Source organism: Oncorhynchus clarkii, chromosome 6 (genome assembly GCF_045791955.1).
Source record: "Oncorhynchus clarkii lewisi isolate Uvic-CL-2024 chromosome 6, UVic_Ocla_1.0, whole genome shotgun sequence".
NCBI classification, from domain to species: Eukaryota; Metazoa; Chordata; class Actinopteri; order Salmoniformes; family Salmonidae; genus Oncorhynchus; species Oncorhynchus clarkii.
Window position 1 is genome coordinate 73,747,590 of NC_092152.1, and position 27,838 is coordinate 73,775,427.

The 27,838-nt window shown below is 41.6% G+C and overlaps 2 protein-coding genes across 3 annotated transcripts in view; one reads left to right on the forward strand and one right to left on the reverse strand.

Moving 5' to 3' along the window:
- Positions 1-11,845, reverse strand: part of LOC139411595 (granule associated Rac and RHOG effector protein 1-like) — a 50,348-nt gene extending 38,503 nt beyond the window's left edge. Inside the window, exon 1 of one of the 2 annotated variants that reach the window (XM_071158156.1) lies at positions 11,690-11,845. The gene's annotated coding sequence lies outside the window, so the exon portion shown is untranslated. The remainder of the gene's footprint in view (positions 1-11,689) is intronic. The other variant, XM_071158155.1, reaches the window with a different exon arrangement.
- A 755-nt stretch (positions 11,846-12,600) lies between these two features.
- On the forward strand, positions 12,601-27,517 carry LOC139411596 (glucose-6-phosphate isomerase-like). Its single transcript, XM_071158158.1, has 18 exons — positions 12,601-12,876; positions 13,655-13,745; positions 13,935-14,003; positions 14,198-14,317; positions 14,531-14,614; positions 14,771-14,917; positions 15,391-15,462; positions 15,567-15,611; positions 15,727-15,780; positions 18,497-18,557; positions 18,719-18,762; positions 18,859-19,011; positions 19,368-19,497; positions 19,707-19,783; positions 25,415-25,543; positions 25,834-25,909; positions 26,028-26,094; positions 26,284-27,517. Exons 1-18 carry the CDS (start codon positions 12,758-12,760, stop codon positions 26,405-26,407), a joined length of 1,662 nt encoding a protein of 553 aa, XP_071014259.1. The 5' UTR covers positions 12,601-12,757; the 3' UTR covers positions 26,408-27,517.
- The last annotated feature ends 321 nt before the right edge of the window (positions 27,518-27,838 follow it).

Sequence of the window (27,838 nt, forward strand, 5' to 3'; positions counted from 1 at the left end):
AACCTTGATGAAGAGCACTCAGGTTCATCTTCCAACAGGTCAACAACCCTAAGCACAAAGCCAAGACAATGCAGGAGTGGCTTCGGGACAAGTCTCTGAATGTCCTTGAGTGGCCCAGCAAGAGACCGGATCGAACAGCAGACCTGAAATCGCTGTGCAGCAATACTCCCCATCCAACCTAGCAGAGCTTGAGAGGAATGAGAGAAACTCCCCAAATAGAGGTGTGCCAACCTTACAGCATCATGTCACCATGTCAAACGATTGTACCTAACTTTCCTGTTTCCATCACAGCTGTTATGATTAAATTATACAGAGACTTTACTTGCATAAAAACATGGTTAAGTCAAGTCAATCTCCATAGAGGAAGATTTCTTCAAACTGCATGCAGTAAAACAAACTGTTAAGTAGAGGTCGACCAATTAATCGGAATGGCCAATTAAATTAGGGCCGATTTCAAGTTTTCATAACAACACAGCAGTATTTTGGAAAGTTGTATTTTCAACGATTTCATTGAAGACATCATGGCGAATAAATCAGGAAAAGCGAAGTCAAAGTATACAGATTTGCACCAGATTATAGAAGAGATTGATTGAAAATATATATATATATACATACACACACACACAAACAAACAAAACACACATTTCATTGCAAAATATATATGTTTTGTGCAAAAACACACAAAAAAAAAAAAATATATATATATATATATTTCATAAAACGGCGTTAGCACTTACCTGTCCAGAAGTACATCCTGTCCTTGCAGAAACAGCTCCTCAGCTCCTGTTTGAATCATAACACTCAAAGATACCTCAAACAAAAAATCTGTCTCACTTTCCCGATCAATCTCTTCTATAATCTGGTGCAAATCTGTATACTTAGACTTTGACTTCACTTTTCCTGATTTATTCGCCATGATGTCTTCAATGAAATCGTTGAAAATACAACTTTCCAAAATACTGCTGTGCGTAACAAGCGTCACAGCAACTCCTCTGATAGTCAAAGTGAGAATGGATTTTATCAAAGAATCAGGTCAGATATATATAATTTTCCATGTCAGATATATATATTTTCCATGTCAGATATATACATTTTAAAAAATTTTATTCAAATGGAATGGAGTAGAACAGCAAACACACACACACACACACATGACCACTGCGCTGGCTACTCCGCTCCATTTCCATATGAAATAGCCATTGGGTGCTGTTCAGGGGAGGGCAGGCCCACAACAATGGCCAGAGTTGAATGGGACAGCACTTCACCTTAGTGACTGTTCCCTCTGCTCTATACAATACATATATTTTTATTTTATGTGATGATAAAAGGCTCATAACATAAAAAAAGATTTGTATTGTTTCTTTCACAGTGATAGCGACTCCGACTGGGAGCCCCCGGTGCCAAGCTGCCCGCTCTACCTCTGCCTCCAGTGGTGTTCATATGCCACAGTTCATTACTGCAGGCATGACTGTGCCTCAGGGCCAAAAGGGCACGGCATGGAGGCGTCGTTGTGTTCTGTGTCGCATGACCTGCACTACTTGTTCAGTTTGCCTCAGCTTTACATCAGAAAGAGACTGCTATGGGACATGGCACAGGCAGCAAAATATTGTATAGAGGACTTCCAAAGGGTGTACTGTTTTTTTAATATATTTATTTTCTACGCTTTTTTTAAACTTTTTTTGTTTTTGCTGTGTTAGAATTGCTTTTTGATATGTTGTATATAGTTATTTGCACTGTTGTGTAAATAGTTAAGTCATTTCACCAAGTCGGCCACTTGGGTACATTTGGCCAACTTGTGTGGGACACCTGGGTGACTTCATGCTAAATGTCATGTAGCTCACCCATTCCTGAAGTTATCAGTCTGAAACTTTGCACACCTACAGTTGCCCTCTTGTGTTATCCATGAAAATGATCTCCAGCATCCCATCTGATTGTGTGGCTATTCTAGGACATGTGAAAGATGCTACAACAATAAAAAACAGAAGACGTATGCTCTTTCTTTCTCTTTTCTTCCACCAGATCTGTGTTATATTCTCCTACATTCAATTAACACTTTCACAAACTTCAGAATGTTTTCATTCAAATGATACCAAGAATATGCATATCCTTGCTTCTGGGGCTGAGCTACAGGCAGTTAGATTAGGGTATGTCTTCAGGCGTAAATTGAGAACAAGGGATGCAGCCATAAGAGCCATAACTTATCTTATAAAAAACAATCAATCATAATCACTAGTTAACTACACATGGTTGATGATATTACAAGTTAATCTAGCGTGTCCTGCGTTGCATATAATCGATGCGGTGTGTATTCGTGAAAAAGGACCGTCGTTGCTCCAATGTGTACCTAACCATAAACATCAATGCCTTTCTTAAAATCAATACACAGAAGTATATATTTTTAAACATGCATATTTAGCTAAAAGAAATCCAGGTTAGCAGGCAATGTTAACCAGGTGAAATTGTGTCACTTCTCTTGCGTTCATTGCACGCAGAGTCCGTGAATATGCAACAGTTTGGGCCGCCTAGTTTGCCAGAATTGTACATAATTATGACATTACATTGAAGGTTGTGCAATGTAACAGGAATATTTAGACTTATGGATGCCACCCGTTAGATAAAATACGGAACGGTTCCGTATTTCACTGAAAGAATAAACGTCTTGTTTTCGAGATGATAGTTTCCGGATTCGACCATATTAATGACCTAAGGCTCGTATTTCTGTGTGTTATTATGGTATAGTTAAGTCTATGATTTGATAGAGCAGTGGTAGGCAGAAGCAGGCTCGTAAGCATTCATTCAAACAGCACTTTAGAGCGTTTTGCCAGCAGCTCGTCGCTGTGCTTCAAGCATTGTGCGGTTTATGACTTCAAGCAAATCAACTCCCGAGATTAAGCTGGTGTAACCGATGTGAAATGGCTAGCTAGTTAGCGGGGTGCGCGCTAATAGCGTTTCAAACGTCACTCGCTCTGAGCCTTGCAGTGGTTGTTCCCCTTGCTCTGCATGGGTAACGCTGCTTCGAGGGTGGCTGTTGTCGATGTGTTCCTGGTTCGAGCCCAGGTAGGAGCGAGTAGAGGGACGGAAGCTATACTGTTACACTGGCAATACTAAAGTGCCTATAAGAACATCCAATAGTCAAAGGTTAATGAAATACAAATGGTATAGAGGGAAATAGTCCTATAATTCCTATAATAACTACAACCTAAAACTTCTTACCTGGGAATATTGAAGACTCATGTTCAAAGGAACCACCAGCTTTCATATGTTCTCATGTTCTGAGCAAGGAACTGAAACGTTAGCTTTCTTACAAAGCACATATTGCACTTTTACTTTCTTCTCCAACACTTTGTTTTTGCATTATTTAAACCAAATTGAACATGTTTCATTATTTACTTGAGGCTAAATTGATTTTGATGTATTATATTAAGTTAAAATAAGTTCACTCAGTATTGTTGTAATTGTCATTATTACAAAATATATTTTTTTATTATTATTTTATTTTAAAATCGTCCGAATTAAAATCGGTATTGGCTTTTTTAGGTCCTCCAATAATCGGTATCGGCGTTGAAAAATCATAATCGGTCGACCTCTACTGTTAAATAGAATATCTCATCAAGCTTTGGATGACAGCCAATAATGCAATGTCTTAAAATGTGACAAGCTCAAAGCAAACAGAAACCCAAGGGTTAAGAGGTGGCTGTGACAAATGTGTTGGAAATGTTGGTTTACTACCGAGGAGAGCTGAGATGCACAACAACTGGTCTATACTCAAACTCAGTGACACATTTAGGCTACTGACAGTGTAGTTAGCCTATTTAAAAATATATATATAATCAAAACCAGAGACAGCAGCATTGACAACCTGATTCCACAATGATAAAATGGCCCAAAAATGAGAGATGTTTATATTGGTAAAAACTTCCTTCTTCAGATCACTTGTGGAGCAACAAAATATTCGGTAGAAGGTCACACTTTTCCCCCACCCCTCTCTCTCCAAACTGCAGCAACCCAAACAGGAAATACATTCCACATGACCACAGAAGGCAGACATAGCAATTGAAGCTGCCTTTAGCTCAACAACAATACCAAAGACCTCTGTGTTGTAGTAGCACATGAGGGGATTATTCAAATACTTTAATAAGATAGTCAGTTGAGTTGGACAGTACTGATTGAATGTGTCTTGTGTGTGTGTAACATTCAGCAACACAAAGGTGGGGAAATAACTGTGAGAACTCTGTTCATGGACTACAGCTCATCGTTTATCAACAAGATAGGGACACTGGGATTGAACCCCTCCCTCTACAACTGAATCCTGGACATCCTGACAGGCCAGCCCCAGGTGGTGAGGGTATGCAACAACTAGGGCTGGCTCAATTTTCAGATAATCGTGTAACTGACAATTAAGGACAATATAACAATTTAACTTTATATTCAAGCAGATAAAGTTTAGTCAATAGCAGTTAAGTTTTACATGAAGTGGGTAAAATTGGTAATCATTTTACGAGCAAAACGGCACAGTCGGAAGGAGAAGCTTAATTTCCAAAAGTCCCGAGCGGTCAAAACCATTAATTTTTTAAATCTGGTGTCACCAAAGCTGTGTTTTATTCATTGCGTATGTCGTAGATCATTTTCAAAGCGGCATTATAAGCTCAAAACATTTAAAAATGACGATTATGATAATGACAGTGTCTATTTGCATAACAATTACCCCAAATTCCATAATCATCACAGGGCAAGCAACAACACCTCAGAAAAGCTGACCCTCAACACGGGGGCCACTCGGGGGGTTTGTGCTTAGTGCCCTCCCTGTTAACCCAAAACTGCTTGGCCACGCACAACTCCAACACCATCATCAAGTTTGCTGACAACACGTGGTAGGTCTGATCACCGGCGGAGATGAGTCAGCCTATAAGAAGGAGATCAGAGACTTAGCAGTGTGGTGTAGAGGTCGACCGATTATGATTTTTCAACAACGATTATTGGATGACCAAAAAAGCCGATTCCGATCAATCGGACGATTTTTTATTTATTTGTAATAATGACAATAACAATACTGAATGAACACTTATTTTAACTTCATATAATACATCAATAAAATCAATTTAGCCTCAAGTAAATAATGAAACATGTTCAATTTGGTTTAAATAATGCAAAAACAAAGTGTTGGAGAAGAAAGTAAAAGTGCAATATGTGCTTTGTAAGAAAGCTAACGTTTCAGTTCCTTGCTCAGAACATGAGAGCATATGAAAGCTGGTGGTTCCTTTGAACATGAGTCTTCAATATTCCCAGGTAAGAAGTTTTAGGTTGTAGTTATTATAGGAATTATAGGACTATTTCCCTCTATACCATTTATATTTCATTAACCTTTGACTATTGGATGTTCTTATAGGCACTTTAGTATTGCCAGTGTAACAGTATAGCTTCCGTCCCTCTCCTCGCTCCTCCCTGGCCTCGAACCAGGAACACAACGACAACAGCCACCCTCGAAGCAGCGTTACCCATGCAGAGCAAGGGTAACAACCACTGCAAGGCACAGAGCGAGTGACGTTTGACACGCTATTAGCACGCGCTATCTAGCTAGCCATTTCAGTTCGGTTACACCAGCCTCATCTCGGGAGTTGATAGGCTTGAAGTCATAAACAGCGCAATGCTTGAAGCACAACGAAGAGTTGCTGGCAAAACGCACGAAAGTGCTGTTTGAATGAATGTTTACACGCCTGCTTCTGCCTACCACCGCTCAGTTAGATACTTGTATGCTTGTATGCTCAGTCAGATTATATGCAACACAAGACACACTAGATAATATCATCAACCATGTGTAGTTAACTAGTGATTATGATTGTTTTTTGTAAGATAGCATTTAATGCTAACTAGCAACTTACCTTGGCTTACTGCATCCGCGTAACAGGCAGTCTCCTTGTGGAGTGCAACGAGAAAGCGGCAGGTTGTTATTGCGTTGGACTAGTTAACTGTAAGGTTGCAAGATTGGATCCCCCGAGCTGACAAGGTGAAAATCTGTCGTTCTGCCCCTGAACAAGGCAGTTAACCCACCGTTCCTAGGCCGCCGTTGAAAATAAGAATGTGTTCTTAACCTGTTGCGACGACCAAACCCGGATCCGGGATTCTATTTATAGACCTAAGCTCATTACCATAACGCAACGTTAACTATTCATGAAAATCGCAAATGAAATGAAATAAATATGCTAGCAATGAGGAGACTCTCAGTTAGATAGCAGATGCTCCGTTTTTCCAAAAAGATTCTTTGTGTATTAGAAATAGCTCCGTTTTGTACATCACATTTGGCTACCAAAAAAAAAAAAAAAAAAAAAAAAACGAAAATTCAGCCCTCAAAACGCGAACTTTTTTCCAAATTAACTCCATAATATCGACTGAAACATGGCAAACGTGGTTTAGAATCAATCCTCAAGGTGTTTTTCCTCATATCTCTTCAATGATATATCCTTCGTGGAAGCCTGGTTTCTCCTTGCTCTCAAATGGAAAAATAATTGCACCTGGCTTTACGCTCCAATTTCGACGCAGGGACACCAGGCGGACACTTGGAAAATGTAGTCTCTTATGGTCAATCTTCCAATGATATGCCTACAAATACGTCACAATGCTGCTAACACTTTGGGGGAACGACAGAAAGTGTAGGCTCATTCCTTGCGCAATCACAGCCATATAAGGAGACAATGGAAAACAGAGCTTCAGAAATTCTGCTCATTTCCTGGTTGACGCATCATCTTGGTTTCGCCTGTAGAATGAGTTCTGGGGCACTTACAGACAATATCTTTGCAGATTCTGAAACTTCAGAGTGTTTTCTTTCAAAAACTGTCAAGAATATGCATAGTCGAGCATCTTTTCGTGACAAAATATCGCGCTTAAAACGGGAACGTTTTTTATCCAAAAATGAAATAGCGCCCCTAGAGATCAAAGAGGTTAACTGACCTGCCTAGTTAAAAAGTTATATAAAAAAAAAACATTTACATTTATTTTATAAATAAATAGGCAAATCGGCGCCCAAAAATATTGATTTCCGATTGTTCTGAAAACTTGAAATCGGCCCTAATTAATCGGCCATTCCGATTAATCGGTCGACCTCTAGTGTGGTGCAAAGACAACAACCTCAATAAGACCAAAGGGGATGATCGTGCACTATAGGAGAAAGATAAATCCACGATAATCGAGAATTTCAATAAGCATCTCTACGGCAGGCCATGCTTTTCAACTGGCTACCCCTACCCCAGCCAACAGCTCTGCAACCCCGCAGCAACTGGCCCAAGACCCCCCCGCTTCTCTTTCACCCAAATCCAGACAGCCGATGTTCTGAAAGAGCTGCAAATTCTGGACCCCAACAAATCAGCTGGGCTAGACAATCTGGATCCTCTCTTCCTAAAATGAGCCACCGCCATTGTGGCAACACCTATTACTAGTCTGTTCAACCTCTCTCATTTCGTCAGATTCCTAATGATTGGAAAGAAGTCGAGGTCATCCCCCTCTTCAAAGGGGAGACACTCTAGACCCAAACTGCTACAGACCTATATCCATCCTGCCCTGCCTTTCTAAAGTCTTCGAAAGCCAAGTGAACAAACAGATCATTGACAATTTCGAATCCCACCGTACCTTCTCGGCTATGCAATCTGGTTTCCGAGCTGGTCATGGGTGCACCTCAGCCACACTCAAGGTCCTAAAGGACATCATAACCACCATCGATAAAAGACAGTACTGTGAAGCCGTCATCATCGACCTGGCTTAGACTTTCGACTGTCAATCACTGCATTCTTATCGGCAGACTCAACAGCATTGGTTTCTCTAATGGCTGCCTCGCCTGGTTCACCAACTACTTCTCTGATAGAGTTCAGTATGTCAAATCGGAAGGCCTGTTGTCCGGACCTCTGGCAGTCTATGGGGGTCCCAACAGGGTTCAATTCTCGGGCCGACTCTTTACTCTGTAAATTTCAAAGATGTTGCTCTTGCTGCTGGTGATTCTCTGAGCCACTTCCACGCAGACGATACCATTCTGTATAGATCTGGCCCTTCTTTGGACACTGTGTTAACTAACCTCCAGATGAGCTTCAATGACATACAACTCTCCTTCCGTGGCCTCCAACTGCTCTTAAATACAAGTAAAACTAAATGCATGCTCTTTAACCGATCGTTGCCCACACCCGCCCGCCCGACTAGCATCTCTGCTCTGGACGGTTCTGACTTGGAATATGTGAACAACTATAAATACATAGGTGTCTGGTTAGAATGTAAACTCTCCTTCCAGACTCACATTAAGCATCTCCAATCCAAAATTAAATCTAGAATTGGCTTCCTATTTCACAACAAAGCCTCCTTCACTCATGCTGCCAAACATACCCTCGTAAAACTGACTATCCTACAGATCCTTGACTTCGGCAATGTCATTTACAAAATAGCCTCCAACGCTCTACTCAGACTGCATCCAATTTGCTATCACAGTGCCATCCATTGTCACCAAAGCCCCATTTACTACCCACCACTGCGACCTGTATGCTCTTGTAGGCTGGTCCTCGCAACATATTCGTCGCCAAACCCCCTGGCTCCAGGTCATCTATAAGTCTTTGCTAGGTAAAGCTCTGCCTTATCTCTGCTCACTGGTCACCATAGCAATACCCACCCATAGCACACCCTCCAGCAGGTATATTTCACTGGTCATCCCCAAAGCCTACACCTCCTTTGGCCACCTTTCCTTCCAGTTCTCTGCTGCCTATGACTGGAGTGAATTGCAATTTTAAAATAAATAAATAATAAAAAAAATATATATATGTATATATACACACACACATACATACACACACATTTAATCACTCAAGTTGGACGTATATCTCTCTCACTAACTAAGCATCAGCCGTCAGAGCAGCTTACAGATCGCTGCAGCCCTCTGTAAATATCCCATCCAACCACTTTTTCTGCTCGTTTGCACACCGTTATTTTTCTACTTGCACATTCCATCTGCACATATCACTCCAGTGTAAAGTGCTAAATTTTAATTACTTTGCCACTATTGGCCTATTTATTGCCTTACCTCCTTACTTCATTTGCACACACTGTACACAGGTTTTTCTATTGTGTTATTGACTGTACGTTTGTTACACATGGGATAAACTCTTGTTTATGTCGCACTGCTTTGCTCCATCTTGGCCAGGTTGCTGGTTAAATAAAGGTGAAATAAATACATAAAGAGGGGAGAGCATGCCCCCATGAACATCGACGGGGCTGTTGTGGAATGGGTTGAGAGCTTCAAGTTCCTTGGCATCCACATCACTAAGGATGGCCCACACACACCCATACAGTCATGAAGAGGGCAAGGCAGCGCCCCTTCCCCCTCAGGCTGAAAGGTGGAACTCTGTACGGCAAATGCACCACCTTTGACCTCAAAGCGCTACAGAGGGTGGTGCGGACAGCCTAGTACATCACTGGAGCCGAGCTTCCTGCCATCCAGGGCCACTATATCAGGAATGCAAAAGTGGCAAAGACTCCAGGCAGCCAAGCCACAGACTGTTCACTCTGCTACCGTTGGGCAAATGGTACCGGAGCATCGGTTCAGGCTCCGAGACAGCTTCTAACCTCAGGCCATAAGACTGCTCAATAGCCAACTAATGGTACCCGAACTATCTGCACTGACCCTATGCGCAAGCACGCACACTACATTGACACTCCCACAAAACCTACCCCACACACACTTAAACACTCATAATTTGCTGCTGCTCTGTTGTTCTTTACTCTTATTATTATCCATCTTGATGCCTAGTCCCTTTACCCTGCCTTCATGTACATATCTACCAAAAATACCTCGTACCTCTCTGCACATTGATCTGGTACTCCCTGTGTATACTGTATCGCCATTCGTGTGTATTTTATTCCTATTTATCATTTTATTATTAAACGGCATCGTTGGGAAGGACTCCTAAGCAAGCAAGTATTTCACGTAAAGTCGTATTTGGCACGTGACAAATACGATTTGATTCCAGTTGTTCGATACTGTACTACTGGCCTATATCTTTGCAAAATTTGCCAAATTCTCAATCCAACATTACCACCCAAGCAAAAAACTATAACATTAAACAAATCATGCAATACCGAGATCAATGTAGAATATCGAAAACAACGGTGCAGCATTATTGATGTCATCTATCAAGCAAGCTACCAAACGCAAAGGATAGTAAGGGCTACTCCCGTTCTGAGGATGCAGCAAGCTTTCTCCGGCTGTCCCTCACTGGTTAGCTTGCTATAACACACAAGCAAATGTTGATGAAAGCGAAACATAATGTAACCTAGATATACTAGCACGGCTAAATACCGATAGATCACGAGCGTAAAGTCAAGCAGATATGAACTCAGAAGACAAGGCAGATTTTTTTTTCAAGTAAAGAGGTCGCAAAATTGCCCACCCGGCTCGCTAGTTACACTAGATTTTACCTACTATAAATCGGTGATCCTCTTTCAAATCCGACCAGCTTGGTACTAGTCGGTTGTGTGGTCAGTTCAAGTGAGCCGAGTTATCCACCTTGAAGCATAGAAAAATGCATAGACGTAGCTCGTAGGCTAGTATTTATGAATCTGATCACTATTTAGCAGGAAGGTGCAACATAATCTCCGCAAGCGCAGTACGCCGGTTTCATCGAAACTCATGCAGACAACACCGGGCACTATGTTGCAAGCTATTAATACGGCCCTTTAACGCCCTAAACTACAACGAAATCGCCTGTCAGGCTCGAGTGGAGAAAAAGTTCGGCAACATAGTTACACAAAATACATGAGAAATTCACTGTAACAAACGCTATTCGGTTTGGAAAAGCATGCTTTATTTTACCTTTATTTAACTAGGCAAGTCAGTTAAGAACAAATTCTTATTTACAATGACCGCCTACCCGGGTCTGCCCCTGAACGGCAGATTTTACCCTGTCAGCTCGGGGATTCGATCCAGCAACCTTTCGGTTACTGGCCCAACGCTTTAACCACTAGTCCCCATAAGCCACACCCAAAGATCTAACGTTAGCAGCCAAGTAACTAGTAGGCTGTAAATTGTCAGAGTACCATAGACTATTAGAAGGGTTCCATACCTATTGTAAACATGTTTGCCCCCACTTTAGACAAGTTTACCTATCTTAATTACCTATCGTTAGTTAGCTAGCTAGCTACCTTCCCTGACCCTCGAAAGATACTAATTGAAATTGCCTCGCTGGAAGGGCAAACACAACATATTTGCAAAAATAATGTCCCAAAACCAATCAATCAAATCACACTAGGTAACGTTAGCTAGTCCACATTTACCTTATTTCAGGGATATCTTAAAATAAATACTAAAAGCCAGTTCACTACCAAGCATTCATAGTTTGAATGTCTTAGAACTTCTTGCAACTGATGCTAAATTGTAGGTTTCTGGTTAGTAGCTACTGAACGGCCACATAACTCCCAAAGACCACAGCTAACTAGCTAGTTATCGACAACCAATGTAAGCGTTAGCTATCTAGGTACTGTAGCTAGCGCTCTGCGACACGATTTTTTAAAAGCTAGAACACAAAAAACAAACCTAATACAACTGGGACACTAGGGTACTATTCCTTGTTACAACAACTGTTGTTTGTGAAGGGAGTACATTTGGTAAGAGCTTTCAGATAAAAACGTTTTTAATCAAAGTACAGTTGATAAGCGCATCACTTACCAGCTAGCTAGGCATCCACCCTCTTGACAGCGAATGAAGTCTGTATACAACGGATGTGACGTTTCTCTATAAAAACCAGAGCGCGTGAGCTAAACTACAAACATCGCTTGATCACACGGATCAGACACACTCAAAACCTCGAATTCGATCTGAAGTGAATGCTAAGATGAAAGCGTCAGATATAAACATATTTTTATAACATCATTACTTCATCACAAAGATTATGTTTTATGTAGATAATATGGCATGACATCAGTTACAAATTCAAGTGTGGAAGAACAATACATTACGCTTTTCATAACTAATTTGATCATTATTTTAATCGATTAGGTGTATAAACAATCCCACTGAAACAGTAAAACATGTTTTTGTTACAAGAATCGAATTGTCGCACAAGGGTATTTATGTATATTCCGTGGAGTTATCCGCCCTCTAGTGGTATTTTTAAACTGAATAGGTGAAGTATCACTTATCAAACACTAGCGTGCGACAAAGATTCAACACTAACATGTCTCCCACTGGACGAGACGCACTTAGGTTGTCCACACATTGATGCTGTTCTAATAATATAATTATCACCCGGAGCTACAATATTCAGCATGACTTGAGATTTCCCTTGGTCCTATGTTTAAAAACATAATAAAAAAAAATAGTATCACATCTGGAGGCAGTTATAGTTTATTAATTAGATTTTAATTGTGTGCACTGACGTTTATGTAACTTTAGAAGTTGTATTCAATTATTCAATGATACTGTTGTCACTCCATTTTATAAATGACAGTGTGACGTTTTTTTGTCATGGAATTTGGTAAAACTACTCTATGTCATGAATTGTAAGTTCAGTCGGTTGGTAATGTTATGGACTTAGCTACACAACATAGTCTTGATCGCTGCTTTACTGATACAGTACATGTGGCTGTGCTGCACGATCCGAGGTATCGTGTTATTATAGGAGGGGCAAGTGTAGCAGGTTGGTTGCCCTTCAAAAGCCTCTCCTCTCGCGCCTTACGGTCTCACTCAGCCAGGGTAGTTGAGCTGAAAGGACCGCGCCCAACACATCTCGACACCATGGGACTCACACACGACCCAACCTTCCAGAAACTGGAGAAATGGTACCATGAACATGCTCTGCACCTCAACATGAGGAAGATGTTTGAGGAAGACAAGGAGAGATTCCACAAATTCAGGTATCTTTATGGTTGGCATTTATTTTGAAACTGTCAGTGTTAATTTGTTGAAGATACACACAGTATCCTTATTCTCAAAAACATTATTACATCACCAGTATAAAATGTGATTTAAATTCAAATGATGTCCATCAGAAAATGTTGTCTTCACTTCAGGCTATTACCTTTAGACATAGGCTAAAAGCACATAATGTGTCATCATAAACAGATGCCACTGCCAATAAAAAAACTACCATACAATTTGAGATCTTTGCAATTCATTCAGGTGCAACTGTCTCCTTCCCCAAAATATGAAGTAGTGCCTTTTATCAGAGTAGCTTATGGGCTTCCACACCATAGAAAATGCACAGCACTGTCACTGTATGTAGACTTGTGAACTCTGAACTCTCTTCATGTACTGCTAGTGATGTGCAGGTTTGTTGTCTGATGTCTGTCTGTATTGTAATAACCCTAACCTTAAGTGCATTACAAGCACTTCCACATACACAAGCAAACAGTAGAATTGGGATACCCTGCTTGCCTTGGAATTATAAATAAGTGGCTTCAGGTTTCAATTGGGCTACCCCTCAAATTCACTACAAAATGCTTGTGGTGAAACAAAACAGATTTATATTTGTTTCATGGTAAAGGGCTGTTTGATTTTGTAACTTGTGGGCAAAAGGTTATTGAGCTAATTGCCTAAATCCAGAAACAGACAGAATTACATATAGAGTCCCTCATTTAATAGGATCTCTGTGGAAACAGATCACTCACTGTCAAATGTTCTGTGTCTGAATAGCACAACGCTGAAGACAGATCATGGAGACATTCTGATTGATTACTCTAAGAATCTCATCACTGAGGATGTCATGAAGATGTTGGTCGAACTGGTAAATCGCTGCTTCTCTATCATTATGATTCAAATAACACAACAATTACAAATAGCCATACTGTATTTGGCATTTACCTACAGTCATTATAAAAACAGTCTTCTTCTGCTGTGCGTCCAGTACCCTATCAACCTTTCTGACAATGAAGGCCCATTTCCCCACCAATAGATGTATATATGTTTTCTCTAGGGCAAGTCGAGGGGGATTGAGGCCACCAGGGACAAGATGTTCCATGGAGACAAGATCAACTTCACTGAGGTGCGTATCTGAGCTTTAGCCTGAGCGTGGTTTATTATCAATGTTATTATCATTGTGATAATGAATGGCCAAATGTAACACACCTGACACCTCAGAAATAGGCTTGAAACAAATCAATGGCACTACATACATTTGCTGTAATTCTTATATCAGTGTGTGTGTCCTTACTGTATCTTCTCCACCTGTTTGGTTAGGGTCGTGCTGTGCTCCACGTGGCTCTGAGGAACCGCTCCAACCATCCCATCATGGTTGACGGACATGATGTGATGCCTGAGGTCAACAAAGTCCTGGAGAAGATGAAGGGCTTCTGCCACGTGAGTGGGAGCTGACCCAAGGGTCTCAATTTCGTAGTAATCCCCCAAATCGCTTAGTGAGACCGTTTGTATTTCCAATTTGAATAGTTACAGTACCGTTTATACATAGATTTGCTAGCTATCTCCCTGTGGCATTCAAGGCATAACAAATTAAATTTGACTGAACTGTGTAGGCACTTTATTCAATGGTCTACTCGTTTGTGTCTGGTGTAGAAAGTTCGCAGTGGCGAGTGGAAGGGCTGGACTGGAAAGTCCATCACAGATGTTGTCAACGTCGGCATTGGTGGATCGGACCTGGTAAGTAACATTTTCACCGTATCATTTGTTAAAATGTCAATATTCTATTTATATTTTTTATTTAACCTTTATTTAACTAGGCAATATGATGTTTCACTATTAGGTGTGAAAGCTACCTCTGCCATCACTGTGTATTTGTTGTGTCTTCTTTTCCAGGGTCCTCTAATGGTGACTGAGGCTCTGAAGAACTACTCCAAGGGAGGTCCCCGTGTGCATTTTGTCTCCAACATTGACGGCACACACATCGCCAAAACCCTTGCTGAGCTCAATGCTGAGACCACCCTGTTCATCGTGGCCTCCAAGGTGCCTGATTTTAATTGTCTTTACCATACCAGTGCATTCACTGGTTTTATTGTTTTGTCTGAACACTTGAGAGAGAGATGTTCTTCTTCAATATTGGTCAAAAAAATTTACAAGAAAGACATACAAAAAGACATTGACAAAGAGCAAAGAAACTGCATCTGATAATATGGAAAATCATAAAGTTCCACTCAGCTTTAGGAGCAACAGTTGTTTGATACAATGGACGTTTCCATTGAAACAAAGGTATCAGTTGGTGCTGCATGCCATGTTGTACCTTCTCTCCTATGCCTCTGTAGAGTGGTACCCAAAATTATGTCTGAATGGCTTTCCTATTGTCACCCAGCCCTGAGAATTGATGAAGAGATTGCATGAACTGTTAGTGGTTTAGTACTGTACACAGTAGCCTAAACACACATTAGAAATGCAATATCTTTGGTGTTACTGTAGTGATCTAACTGTCTGTCCCTTTTCAGACTTTCACCACCCAAGAGACCATCACCAACGCAGAGTCTGCCAAGGAATGGTTCATTGAGCACGCTAAAGATGTGGGTAGCCGTTTTACCTTCATAAAAATACAGGGAAAGGAGTTGAATTCTATTACCGAAGATGAATGCAAAGTATGTTAAATTAAACCTTGTCTTCTTTACAGAAATCTGCTGTTGCCAAGCACTTTGTGGCGCTCTCCACTGCCGGCGTAAGTTCTTATTTTTGCAATACACCATCATAAATGCAGTGATATGCTCTGCATGTGTTTCTGTAAAATAAAATAACATTCTAATTCTGTTCTTTCTATCTCCTCTCTTCTGCAGCCTTTAGTGAAGGCCTTTGGCATTGATCCTGACAACATGTTTGGCTTCTGGGATGTGAGTGCATGTTATCTGATGATGCAGAATATGTCATGTGTGCAGTGCATTTGGGGTAGTACAGTGCTCTTCCTGCAATCACCGGCTTTTGACGGGGGACTTAGGCAACGACTATAAATAGCATAGACTTCTGACCTGTGAAGTAGGTGCCTGGGCTCACAGGCTGGCAGCTGTGGGGTAATCAGAAGCCGCACTCTCCAGCTCTGCCCTCAAAGAGTATTATATTATTGGTAGCGACCTTCTCCCTTGGAGAGGTTACTGTAAAGGCTGGGTCACATCAAAGGTCAGAAAGCTACATTTAGTTACATTGTTGGTATTTAAAGGGTAACATGCCGTGCCCTTTCACGTCGGAGTAAAGATAGCTGCTTGCTCTCAGAAGTAATATGTATAAAAGGCAGCGGTGTGTATTCATGGATACCAAGGGAAACCAGGCTTCCCCAAAAATGGACCAAGAAAAAATATTTACTCTACTCTGTGTTTCATAAATTTCCTTCAATTTGCAAGAGGCTGAGAAAGCATCCGAGTGAACGAAACAGCACCCCCTCTGTCTCAGCATGTGTAGCATATATCTGAAAAGCCTTGAATTGTGGCATCTCATTGTCCTGTTGTCCTCTGGTGGCTAGATAGCTAGGTAAAATCATCCCTTTCCTAAATTAGACATCGATGGAAATAGGGATTTGGACTTGTGGTTTTACTTAATTTTCCGTTCTGGTCAATGACTATAACAGCGATTCTGACCTAATCATAAATTCATACATTGTTCCCATGGCCTGAGAGGATGGAAGTTCAACATGTAGCTAGATGATAGCTAGATGTAGTATGGTAATGTTAACTAGCTGGCCTGGCATATCGTTGCCCATGAAAGGAAGTTAGGCTAGCGAGCAAGTATGTTAGCCAGGTAGCCTAGGACAACAAAACTAAAAGCGTGTACTGTCATAGACCGTTTAGGCAACATAAAAGAGGAGGATGGCATTAGCGTTTCTCAACACGTAGGGTGAGTCAACATGTTTTTTATACTCACACACACACACCAGTGGCGGTTCTAGACCATTTCAACTGGGGGGGCCAAGCTGGGGCCAGTTGTACTGTTAGAGGGGCCAATTACATTAGACGTTATTGTTGTCATATCGTTTTCTTCACTGCATTGCAGGCATAAGCAGGCAAAAGACCATGTTCATAATCATCATCGTTGCCACTGTCTTAATAACGGATGTAAAAAAACAACGATAGCAAAAATTAGTTATGTAAAAATTATATCATACTCCATATTTAGGGGGGCCACAAGGGGGTCCAAAATTGTTGTCACAGGGGCACCCCCCCCCCCCCCCCCCCCCCCCCCCCCCCACACACACACACACAGACAGAGAGAGAGATAAATCATCACCATGGACAGCCACATCATATTTAACTTATGTTGATTGGACTAATCGTTTCTTGTATCTTTTAGTTGTCAATGTATTATACTAAGAATAGGTGATTCGATGATGTTGAAGTTGAAATGGTGCTGGAATAGTGGAGGCAGCTCCTGTTTTCTTTACGACTTGCAGTAACTCTGTGTTCTAAATCAATAGTTGTTTAGTAGTTCGAAAATGTTTGAACTACCAGATTATAGAGCAAAAAACGCAATTATCACAACACATAGATTGTAATATGGCTTTTTTTCTGGATTGGCTTCCCCGGGGATTTTACCCACGCACCACTACTGATTAAAGGTGGCATTCACATTGAAAATAATTATGAGAAGTGAGAATATTTAGAAGTTGGGGTCTGCCTTTTCATATATAGGCCTACCCGGCTATTTGTGACTTATTACACACTGTTTATTATATTATTACCCAAATGAAGTGCTGTGTAATATGGGTGTCACTTTCGTTATAGCGATGAGACCAAGGCGCCGCGTGATGTGAATACATCTTCTATTTTAATGAAACGAAGAACACTTCAACAAACTTACAAAAACGCAAAGCTATATAGAATAAGTGCAGACACAGGCAACTAATACATAGACAATCACCCACAAATTACCCAAGGAATATGGCTGCCTAAATATGGTTCCCAATAAGAGACAACGATAAACAGCTGCCTCTAATTGAGAACCAATCTAGGCAACCATAGACATACAAAACACCTAGACTAGTAAACAGCCCCATAAACATACAAAAACCCTAGACAGGACAAAAACACAACAAACCACCCCTTGTCACACCCTGACCTAACCAAAATAATAAAGAAAACAAAGATAACTAAGGTCAGGGCGTGACAATGGGGGATTCATTCTCTGCAGTGGGCTGAAATGTGTCACCACAGATAGATAAGGGTTAATGGTAAGGAATTTCAAGACAATGGTATGGAATTTTTAGAGGCTTTGGGCCTCTTTCTGGGGCAAGCTGTAGGGCCAAGTGAGATTGGGCACAGTTCCCCGTATCTGTGTCACATTCAATTACGTAAGCTTCAGAGTGCTCTGAGGTTTCTGAATCTTCTCAGGACACCAATTAATATAAAATACATAGACTAGAATGCACAGCACTGAAATAGTAAAGTAATTTCAGTAAGAGTCACATTTCTGAGTTACATAACATTGGTGTTAGGGTCACTACATTTTGGGGGGGAAAAAATACATGTTGCATATTCAAATATGTACTGTGAAAATGATTAAGCTCAATAAATGTTTGTTGATATTGTGCACATTTCTAACCAGATTGTTGCTGTGTTTTAGTGGGTTGGTGGACGTTATTCCCTGTGGTCTTGTATTGGATTGTCCATTGCTCTGCACATCGGTATGTACATTATGTTGTAGGTTTATTCTCCCAGTTTAGATATTCTAATGCTTTGATCAGCTGCCTGTACTCTACCTGAGTAGAATAACCTTTGTAATCAGTTGTTAAAAGGAGATATTTGAAGTATAACTCAAAGTCTCTGTTATTTTCTTTCTTCCCAGGCTATGACAACTTTGAGAAGCTTCTAGAAGGGGCTCACTGGATGGTAAGTACAGCCAATTATTCTCACTGTCCAAAGACTTGGAAACGTTTCTATTGGTCAGATGAATACGTGTGAGTTGACCCCCTCTTGTTCCTGTAGGACAACCATTTCAAAACAGCCCCTGTGGAGAAGAACGCTCCCATGCTCCTGGCTCTGCTGGGTGTCTGGTACATCAACTTCTTCCAGGCCGAGACCCACGCCATGCTGCCTTATGACCAGTACATGCACCGATTCGCTGCCTACTTCCAGCAGGTCCGTCAGTCACTACCTGGGTTAAGAGCCTTTACCAGGGTTAAGAGTCATTTCCACAGTTAAGACATGACTGAGTGTAACATAAGTAAACAGCCAAAGCAAAACACAGTGAAGAATGTGTCAGTCTACTTTGGCAATTTACTATAAATACTATAAAAATGTATACACCCACTCCTTGTCCTGAAGGGAGGCTGTGGTCGGATATATTGTCAGATTTGTATTGATCAAATGGAAATGTGTTTTACTGTGCATACTAAGTCAAGGTTAAATAGCCTGATGATAATGTTGTTTTAGTATTAGTTTAAATTGAACTGAAACGGAACACCGAAGATGTTCAATTCATGTGATGTCTATAGGGTGACATGGAGTCCAATGGAAAGTACATCACTATCCATGGCAAACGTGTCAACTACCATACTGGCCCCATCGTATGGGGAGAGCCTGGCACCAACGGACAGCACGCCTTCTACCAGCTCATTCACCAAGGTACTGCCTCCTTAAAGGAACTGTCCAGTTAAAATCTGACTTTTAAAAGTTCATATTCTCTTAACTCATACCCAAATAATGTTGCTGACTGGTCCATAAGCTCTTCAACATATTGATTAATGGTCAGCTGAAATGGATGAGTATGTATGTTATGGAAGAGTAATATGTTATTAGTCACAGATGCAGTGTTACTGCTGTGTCCTCCACAGGAACTCGCATGGTCCCCGCTGACTTCCTCATCCCTGCCCAGACACAGCACCCCATCAGGGAAAGTAAGCACCATAAGGTAGGCTACCCCTACAGGACACATCTTCCAGCACTACCAACCAACTGGGAACCAACTGGTTAAATCAACATTGTTTCAATGTAATTTGTCAATTTGTCAAGGTATTGTGATGTGTATTCTATGTGTAAAATATACTGGATCTAAAATATGTTGAATTTGTACCTTTTTAAAACAACGTCAGATCTTCTTCAAAACAATAGGCTGGGCAGCCCCTCCTACTGGAGAATGTATCTATCTGCAGCTACCCTTTGACCTCCCATCCAGGGTTTTAACCAAGCCCAGCACTGCTTAGCAATGATATTTGTTACGGACAATTACCAATATGCTATTGTGAGAATGATTGTTGAGAGATCTCCTCTTAAAAACGAATTAGATTTACTGTTGCTGTCAAGTCATTCCAAAGGGAAGGTTTAAGAAAGCAAATAAACAACAAAAAAATTAACCTTTATTTAACAAGGTAGGCTAGTTGAGAACAAGTTCTCATTTACAACTGCGACCTGGCCAAGATAAAGCAAAGCAGTGCGACACAAACAACAACACAGAGTTACACATGGAATAAACAAGCATTCCATCAATAATACAATAGAGAAAGTCTATATACAGTGTGTGCAAATGATGTAGGATAAGAGGGGTGAGGCAATAAATAGGCTATTGTGGTGAAATTATTACAGTACGGCAAATTAAACACGGATGATAGATGAGTGTGCAAGTAGCAAAGATGATTGTGCAAGTAGCGGTACTGGGGTGCAAAGGAGCAAAATAAATCAAATTAATAACAATATGGTGATGAGGTAGTTGGATGGGCTATTTACAGATTGGCTATGTACAGGTGCAGTGATCTGTGAGCTGCTCTGACAGCTGGTGCTTAAAGCTAGAGAGGGAGGTGTGAGTCTCCAGTGATTTTTGCAGTTTGTTCCAGTCATTGGCAGCAGAGAACTGGAAGGAAAGCCGGCTGAAGGAGGAATTGGCTTTGGTGACCAGTGAAATTTACCTGCGGGTGGGTGCTGCTATGGTGACCAGTGAGCTGAGATAAGGCTGGGCTTTACCTAGCAACAACTTATAGATGACCTGGAGCCCGAGGGTTTGGCGACGAGTATGAAGCGAGGGCCAGCCAACGAGAGTGCGTGCTGCGGGTGGGTGCTGCTATGGTGACCAGTGAGCTGAGATAAGGCTGGGCTTTACCTAGCAACAACTTATAGATGACCTGGAGCAAGGGGGTTTGGCGACGAGTATGAAGCGAGGGCCAGCCAACGAGAGCATACAGGTCACAGTGGTGGGTAGTATATGGGGCTTTGGTGACAAAACAGATGGCAGTGTGATAGACTGCATCCAATTTACTGAGTAGAGTGTTGGAGGCTATTTTGTAAATGACATCGCCAAAGTCAAGGATCGGTAGCATAGTCAGTTTTACTAGGGTATGTTTGGCAGCATGAGTGAAGGATGCTTTGTTGCGAAATAGGAAGCCAATTCTAGATTTAATTTTGGATTGGAGATGCTTAATGTGAGTCTGAAAGGAGAGTTTACAGTCTAACCAGACACCTAGGTATTTGTAGTTGTCCACATATTCTAAGTCAGAACCGTCCAGAGTAGTGATGCTGGACGGGTGGGTAGGTGTGGGCATCGATCGGTTGAAGAGCATGCATTTAGTTTTGCTTGCATTTAAGAGCAGTTGGAGGCCACAGAAGGAGAGTTGTATGTCATTGAAGCTCGTCTGGAAGTTAGTTGACACAGTGTCCAAATAAGGGCCAAAAGTATACAGAATGGTGTTATCTGCATAGAGGTGGATCAGAGAATCACCAGCAGCAAGAGCGATATCATTGATGTATACAGAGAAAATAGTCGGCCGAGGATTGAACCCTGTGGCACCCCCATAGAGACTACCAGAGGTCCGGACAACAGGCCCTCCGATTTGACACACAACTCTGTCAGAGAAGTAGTTGGTGAACCAGGTGAGGCAGTCATTTGAGAAATCAAGGCTGTTGAGTCTGCTGATAAGAATGTGGTGATTAACAGAGTCGAAAACCTTGGCCAGGTCGATGAATACAGCTGCACAGTATTGTCTTTTATCGATGGCGGTTATGATATCGTTTAGGACCGTGAGCGTGGCTGAGGTGCACCCATGACCAGCTCGGAAACCAGATTGCATAGCGGAGAAGGTATGGTGGGATTCTAAATGGTTGGTGATCTGTTTGCTAACTTAGCTTTCGAAGACCTCAGAAAGGCAGGGTATGATAGTTAGAGGTCTGTAGCAGTTTGGGTCTAGAGTGTCTCCCTTTGAAGAGGGGGATGACCGCGGCAGCATTCCAATCTTTGGGGATCTCAGACAATACGAAAGAGTTTGAACAAGCTAGTAATAGGGGTTGCAACAATTTCAGCTTTTAATTTTAGGAAGAGAGAGTCCAGATTGTCTAGCCCTGCTCATTTGTAGGGGTCCAGATTTTGCAGCTCTTTCAGAACATCGGCTATCTGGATTTGGGTGAAGGAGAATTGGGGAGGCAAGTTGCAGTGAGGGGTGCAGGGCTGTTGACCGGGGTAGGGGTAGCCAGGGGTAGCTTTATTTAAGATAGTGAGGAAAGCACTTTTAAAGAATAACCAGGCATCCTCTACTGATGGAATGAGGTCAATATCCTTCCAGGATACCCGGGCCAGGTCGATTAGAAAGGCCTGCTCGCTGAAGTGTTTTAGGGAAAGTTTGACAGTGATGAGGGGTGGTCGCTTGACCGCAGACCCATTATGGACGGAGGAAATGAGGCAGTGATCGCTGAGATCCTAGTTGAAGACAGCAGAGGTGTATTTGGAGGGCAGGTTGGTTAGGATGATACCGATGAGGGTACCCGTGTTTACGGATTTAGGGTTGTACCTGGTGGGTTCATTGATCATTTGTGCGAGATTGAGAGAATCAAAATTAGATTGTAGGATGACCGGGGTGTTAAGCATGTCCCAGTTTAGGTCACCTAACAGCACGATCTCTGAAGATAGATGGGGGGCAATCAATTCGCATATGGTGTCCAGGGCACAGCTGGGGGCAGAAGGTGGTCTGTAGCAACGGTAAGAGACTTGTAGAGACCTGGATAGAAAGACAGAACTCTGCAGGCTATCCCTGCAGTAACTCCGCCCCCTTTGGCAGTACTATCTTGTCGGAAAATTTTATAGTTAGGGATGGAAATTTCAAGGTTTTTGGTGGTCTTCCTAAGCCAGGATTCAGACACAGCTAGGAGATCCGGGTTGGCAGAGTGTGCTAGGACAGTGAATAAAAAAAACTTAGGGAGGAGGCTTCTAATGTTAACATGCATGAAACCAAGACTTTTACGGTTACAGAAGTCAACAAATGAGAGCGCCTGAGGAATGGGAGTGGAGGTAGGCACTGCAGGGCCTGGATTAACCTCCACATTACCAGAGAAATAGAGGAGGAGTAGGATAAGGCTACGGCTAAAGGCTAAAAGAACTGGTCGTCTAGTACGTTCAGAACAGAGAGTAAAAGGAGCAGATTTCTGGGCACGGTAGAATAGATTCATGGCATAATATACAGACAAAGGTATGGTAGGATGTGAATACAGTGGGGATAAACCTGTGCATAGTGATGATGAAAGAGATATTGTCTCTAGACAAGCTAGCGGGCCGGGGCTAGCAAGCTAGCAGAAGGGCCTTTGAGGGACGTCGTGACGGAAGATAGTCTGTTGTGGCCCCCTCATGCTGTTACGTCAGCAGACGGATCAGCAGGGCTCCGTGTGGTAAAACCAGGCCAATTGGCAAAATAGGTATAGTGGCCAAAGAATTTGTCCAATGGGCCTCTTAAAGCTAACAGTCCGATGTGCTCTAGACAGCTAGCAGGCCGCGGATAGCAGATGGGCATTCAGGGGACGTCGCGACGGAGGAGCCAGTTGAGAGACCCCCTCGGGCGAATCACGTCGGTAGTCCAGTCGTGATGGGTCGGTGGGGGTCCATGCCAATCGGCAAAATAGGTATTGAATCCCAAGGAGTGGCTGATGGACTTCTTCGGCTAGCCGGGAATTGGGCCTAGCAAGGCAAGTTCCAGGCTAATTGGTTCTTGCATCGGGACAGAGGCGTATGAAATGTGACCATACTTTACCACTCATATATCATCAATGATGCTATTTAGGACTATATAGCATTCTCAAAATATTAAACAGCTATTGTTTGAATTCAAATCCAGAATTCAACTAAAAATAGACCATACAATAGGCCTTGGATTTCAAGCAGTGGTTGATTTCAAATGTAATGATATTTAGTGATATTGAATTGTGTTTGGTTGTCAACGCTTCCAACATTTTGAAGGAGATGTACCTTCTGCTTGGATAGTTCCACCTGTGCCATTGACATAGTCTGGCTTGTCTACAAATGAATAATTTATATATTGGATTCACATTTCCATCTCAACCAAAAATTTAAGTTAAAGAATAGGACTAAATAAAATCAAACTTTATTTCAAAGCATTAAAAGTTTGAATTTATTTGATTTAGTCCAATTCATTAATTTAGATTTTTGGTTGAGATGGAGATGTAATCCAGCATACCAATTATTCATTTGTAGACAAACAAAAATTAAAGCCAGACTAAGTAGTGGCACAGATGGAACTATCTGCAATGAAGATAAGTCTCCTTCAAATGTTGATATCAGGCTGCATTGACAACCAAACACAATTCAACATCACTTTTCACATACAATAAATACTGTAGCCTATTATTAACTTGTTGACAAGTTAACAAATTATATGTTGCATTCACGTCTCCAACTCAGCCAAAAAGTTAAAGAATGGGATTAAGACAGTGGCTCAGATGGAGCTATCCAGGCAGTAGATACATCTCCTTCAAATGTTGATGTTGTTTGCGTTGTCAACCAAACAAAATTCAATACTACTTTTGTAATATACTAAATAGCTTAAAGTTAAGGCTTTCTTACAAACTAATGTAACATTCAACCTTAAAATTAGTAACACATCCAAGGCCACATTATGAAGTTACTGTCACCATACATTTCTTCTTACTGTATGTAATCATATAAAACATGCATGTTGCTGTAATAATCTATACAGAATCTCAAACTGCATTGATCACTTGCACCATGTACTTTTAAAATAGTCTCAACTTCCATCCAGGCCATTTGGTTCAGCTATTAGATGAAGCACAGTAATAACACATTAATCTGTTGTATAAATAAACAAAATATCTGTCAGTGTATTCCTAATTTGAAATTTCCTGTGCTTTTAAATGGATGAAAGCGCAATGACAGACATTTGGGTGACAACTAAACCAAAAATCAGACATGGTTTTCCCATTGGAATTTGGTTATGCTTTTATATAGATGGTTGAAAGCAGAGTGATAACACTTTGGAAATTAAACAAACCTCTGGTTGTCTTTTTGAGTGGGTGAATATAGGTTGTAATCTAATTGATCAACATCTCAACCGAATATTACCCAATTATCCACATTGAAATGACGTGGTGTCAGTGGGAATAATCTGGGATTAAATACCTTCCCATTCAGTGACTGAACTAATCATTCATAATTATTCAGTTATTCATGCCTACTTTTACTGTTTATCTGACAAAATAACCTATGCAATGTTCAGTGTGCAGTGTGCCTTACCTGTTGTATCCTCTGTGTCTGTAGATCCTGATGGCCAACTTCCTGGCCCAGACTGAGGCTCTGATGAAAGGAAAGACCACAGAGGAGGCTAAGAAGGAACTGGAGGCCGGCGGCCTGACAGGAGAGGCCTTGGAAACCATTCTGCCACACAAAGTTAGTGAGAGCAGATCCCTCATGGCGCAAGTCCACTGCAGCCCCAGTCCGGCCTAAAACTTTATATGGGCTTAAACCCTGTTGTTATACTGGGGAGATTGTGTGTCTATTGCTAGGGCAGACACTGTCGCTCTGATAGGGACGTGCGTCCTCCTAGTGGACAAAATAAGTTTTGCATCAGGATGGAAGAAGCTTCAAACAGGGTGCAACACTGTATAATTACAAGCATGCAACAACTGTCTTACAACAGGTTGTGTGATATAAAATGTTTCCTCTTGTTCTGCTGTAAGGTATTCCAAGGAAACAAGCCAACCAACTCTATTGTCTTCAAGAAGCTGAACCCATTCACACTGGGAGCACTTATTGGTAAGAGCTGAATATGGACCTGTGAACCAACAACCAATGATATTTGAAATATTGATCAAAATAATGTATTTACTTGTTATGCTCCCAGTAACAATGTATGGTGTTGTTTGTTTCACAGCCATGTATGAACACAAGATCTTTGTCCAGGGTGTTATGTGGGAGATCAACAGTTTTGACCAGTGGGGGTAAGTGTGACTATTTGAAACCAAGCTCCTCGATAATGTGTAGTCTATGACAGATTACACACAGAGCCTTTATCCTATGAAATTGTACAAAAAAAATTTCACTGACATTCTATTCTGTCTACTCTGGTGAGTTTTCTGGTGACATTCTATTCTATTCCGTCCATTATTATCTCTCTCTCTCTATCTCAGAGTTGAGCTGGGTAAGGCTTTGTGTAAGAAGATCGAGCCTGAGCTGCATGGCTCCAACGAGGTCCACTCTCACGACTCCTCCACCAACGGGCTCATTAACTTTATCAAGAAGAACCACGCCTAACCTGCCCACCACCGTCATCCATCCTCCCTGTCCTGCCCCCCTGCTGATGGGGGTGTCTGGGCTGTAGTGAAGGTAGACTCACTGCAGCATCAGTCACCATGCAGAGGAGTAGAAGCACTTTCTATGTCTGTAATCATCTGTCTGCGTCCTGTCTGTTTGTTGTGACATCGGACTGTATTTTACGTACTGTTGTATGTTTAAGCAATAAGGCCCGAGTCGGTGTGGTATATGGCCAATATACCACGGCTAAGGGCTCTTAGGCGATACGCAACGCGGAGTGCCTGGACACAGCTCTTAGTCGTGGTATATTAGCCATATACCACAAATCCCTGAGGTGCCTTATTGCTATTATAAACTGGTTACCAACATAATTAGAAGGGTAAAAATAAATGTTTTGTCATACCTGTGGTATACTGTCTGATGTATCAGCCAATCAGCATTCAGGGTTTGAACCACCCAGTTTATAGTTATGGGTTTACCACTGTAAAGGGGAACGCTACTGTAGAGTGAGCCTGTGGATGGGAGTGTAAACTACATCCCAGACTATCCCACTCCACTTATGGGGAGTAAAGCTTTTAATTAACATCTTTACACCAATCTATTGTCTGTGTCCTTAGTTGATTCTAGCCTGCATTCTGTTCAGAAGTTTGCAGTTGCAGACAATCCTAGAGGATAATGATGCATTTATGTATGAATAATGGAAACCACTTTCAAACCACACTCTCAATAAATCCAATGAGTTTTACTCATAGGGGAATGAAAGTGTTCCTTTATGTCCAAACCATCACTAGATGGCATTAGAGGACCCCAGATTTGGCCCAGTATAAACCAAACCAGCCTCAGAGCAAATCACTGCTGTGCTTATTCTCTGGAACACAGGGTCAGAGGTCAATCTATCTCCTATATTTTCCATCCCCACAAATCCCCAGACATCACAGACTGTTAAATAGCATCCATACTCAGAGAAAAACAAACAGCAGGCAGAAATACATCTGGAAAACATCATGTTATATGCAGGCCCCTCAATGTGAGACAGTTTAATCATCATTAAGCTCTATGATATGTGACTAAAACTCCATTAAACAAAATACTCTGTGAATTTCAAACAAACCATGTCTCATCCTAATTTCTGCTTGAACATTACAGATTACTTTGCTGTGCAATGCACAAATATGTCTCATCATAAATACAGCAAGTACATTACCATGATGTTGTATGCAAGAATACACTGAGTGTACAAACGATTAAGAACACCTTCCTAATATTGAGTTTCACCCCCTTTAGCCCTCAGAACAGCCTCAATTCATCAGACATGGACTCTACAAGGTGTCGAAAGTGTTCCACACGGATGCTGGCCCATGTTGACTCAATTGCTTCCCACAGTTGTGTCAAGTTGGCTGGATGTCCTTTGGGTGGGGGACAATTTTTGAT

Coding starts and splice junctions, on each gene's coding strand:
- LOC139411596 (XM_071158158.1), top strand. CDS start 12,758: ATGGGACTCACACACGACCCAACCTTCCAGAAACTGGAGAAATGGTAC. Junction 25,544..25,833: donor AAACCATTCTGCCACACAAA/GTTAGTGAGAGC, acceptor TTCTGCTGTAAG/GTATTCCAAGGAAACAAGCC. Junction 26,095..26,283: donor AACAGTTTTGACCAGTGGGG/GTAAGTGTGACT, acceptor TCTCTATCTCAG/AGTTGAGCTGGGTAAGGCTT.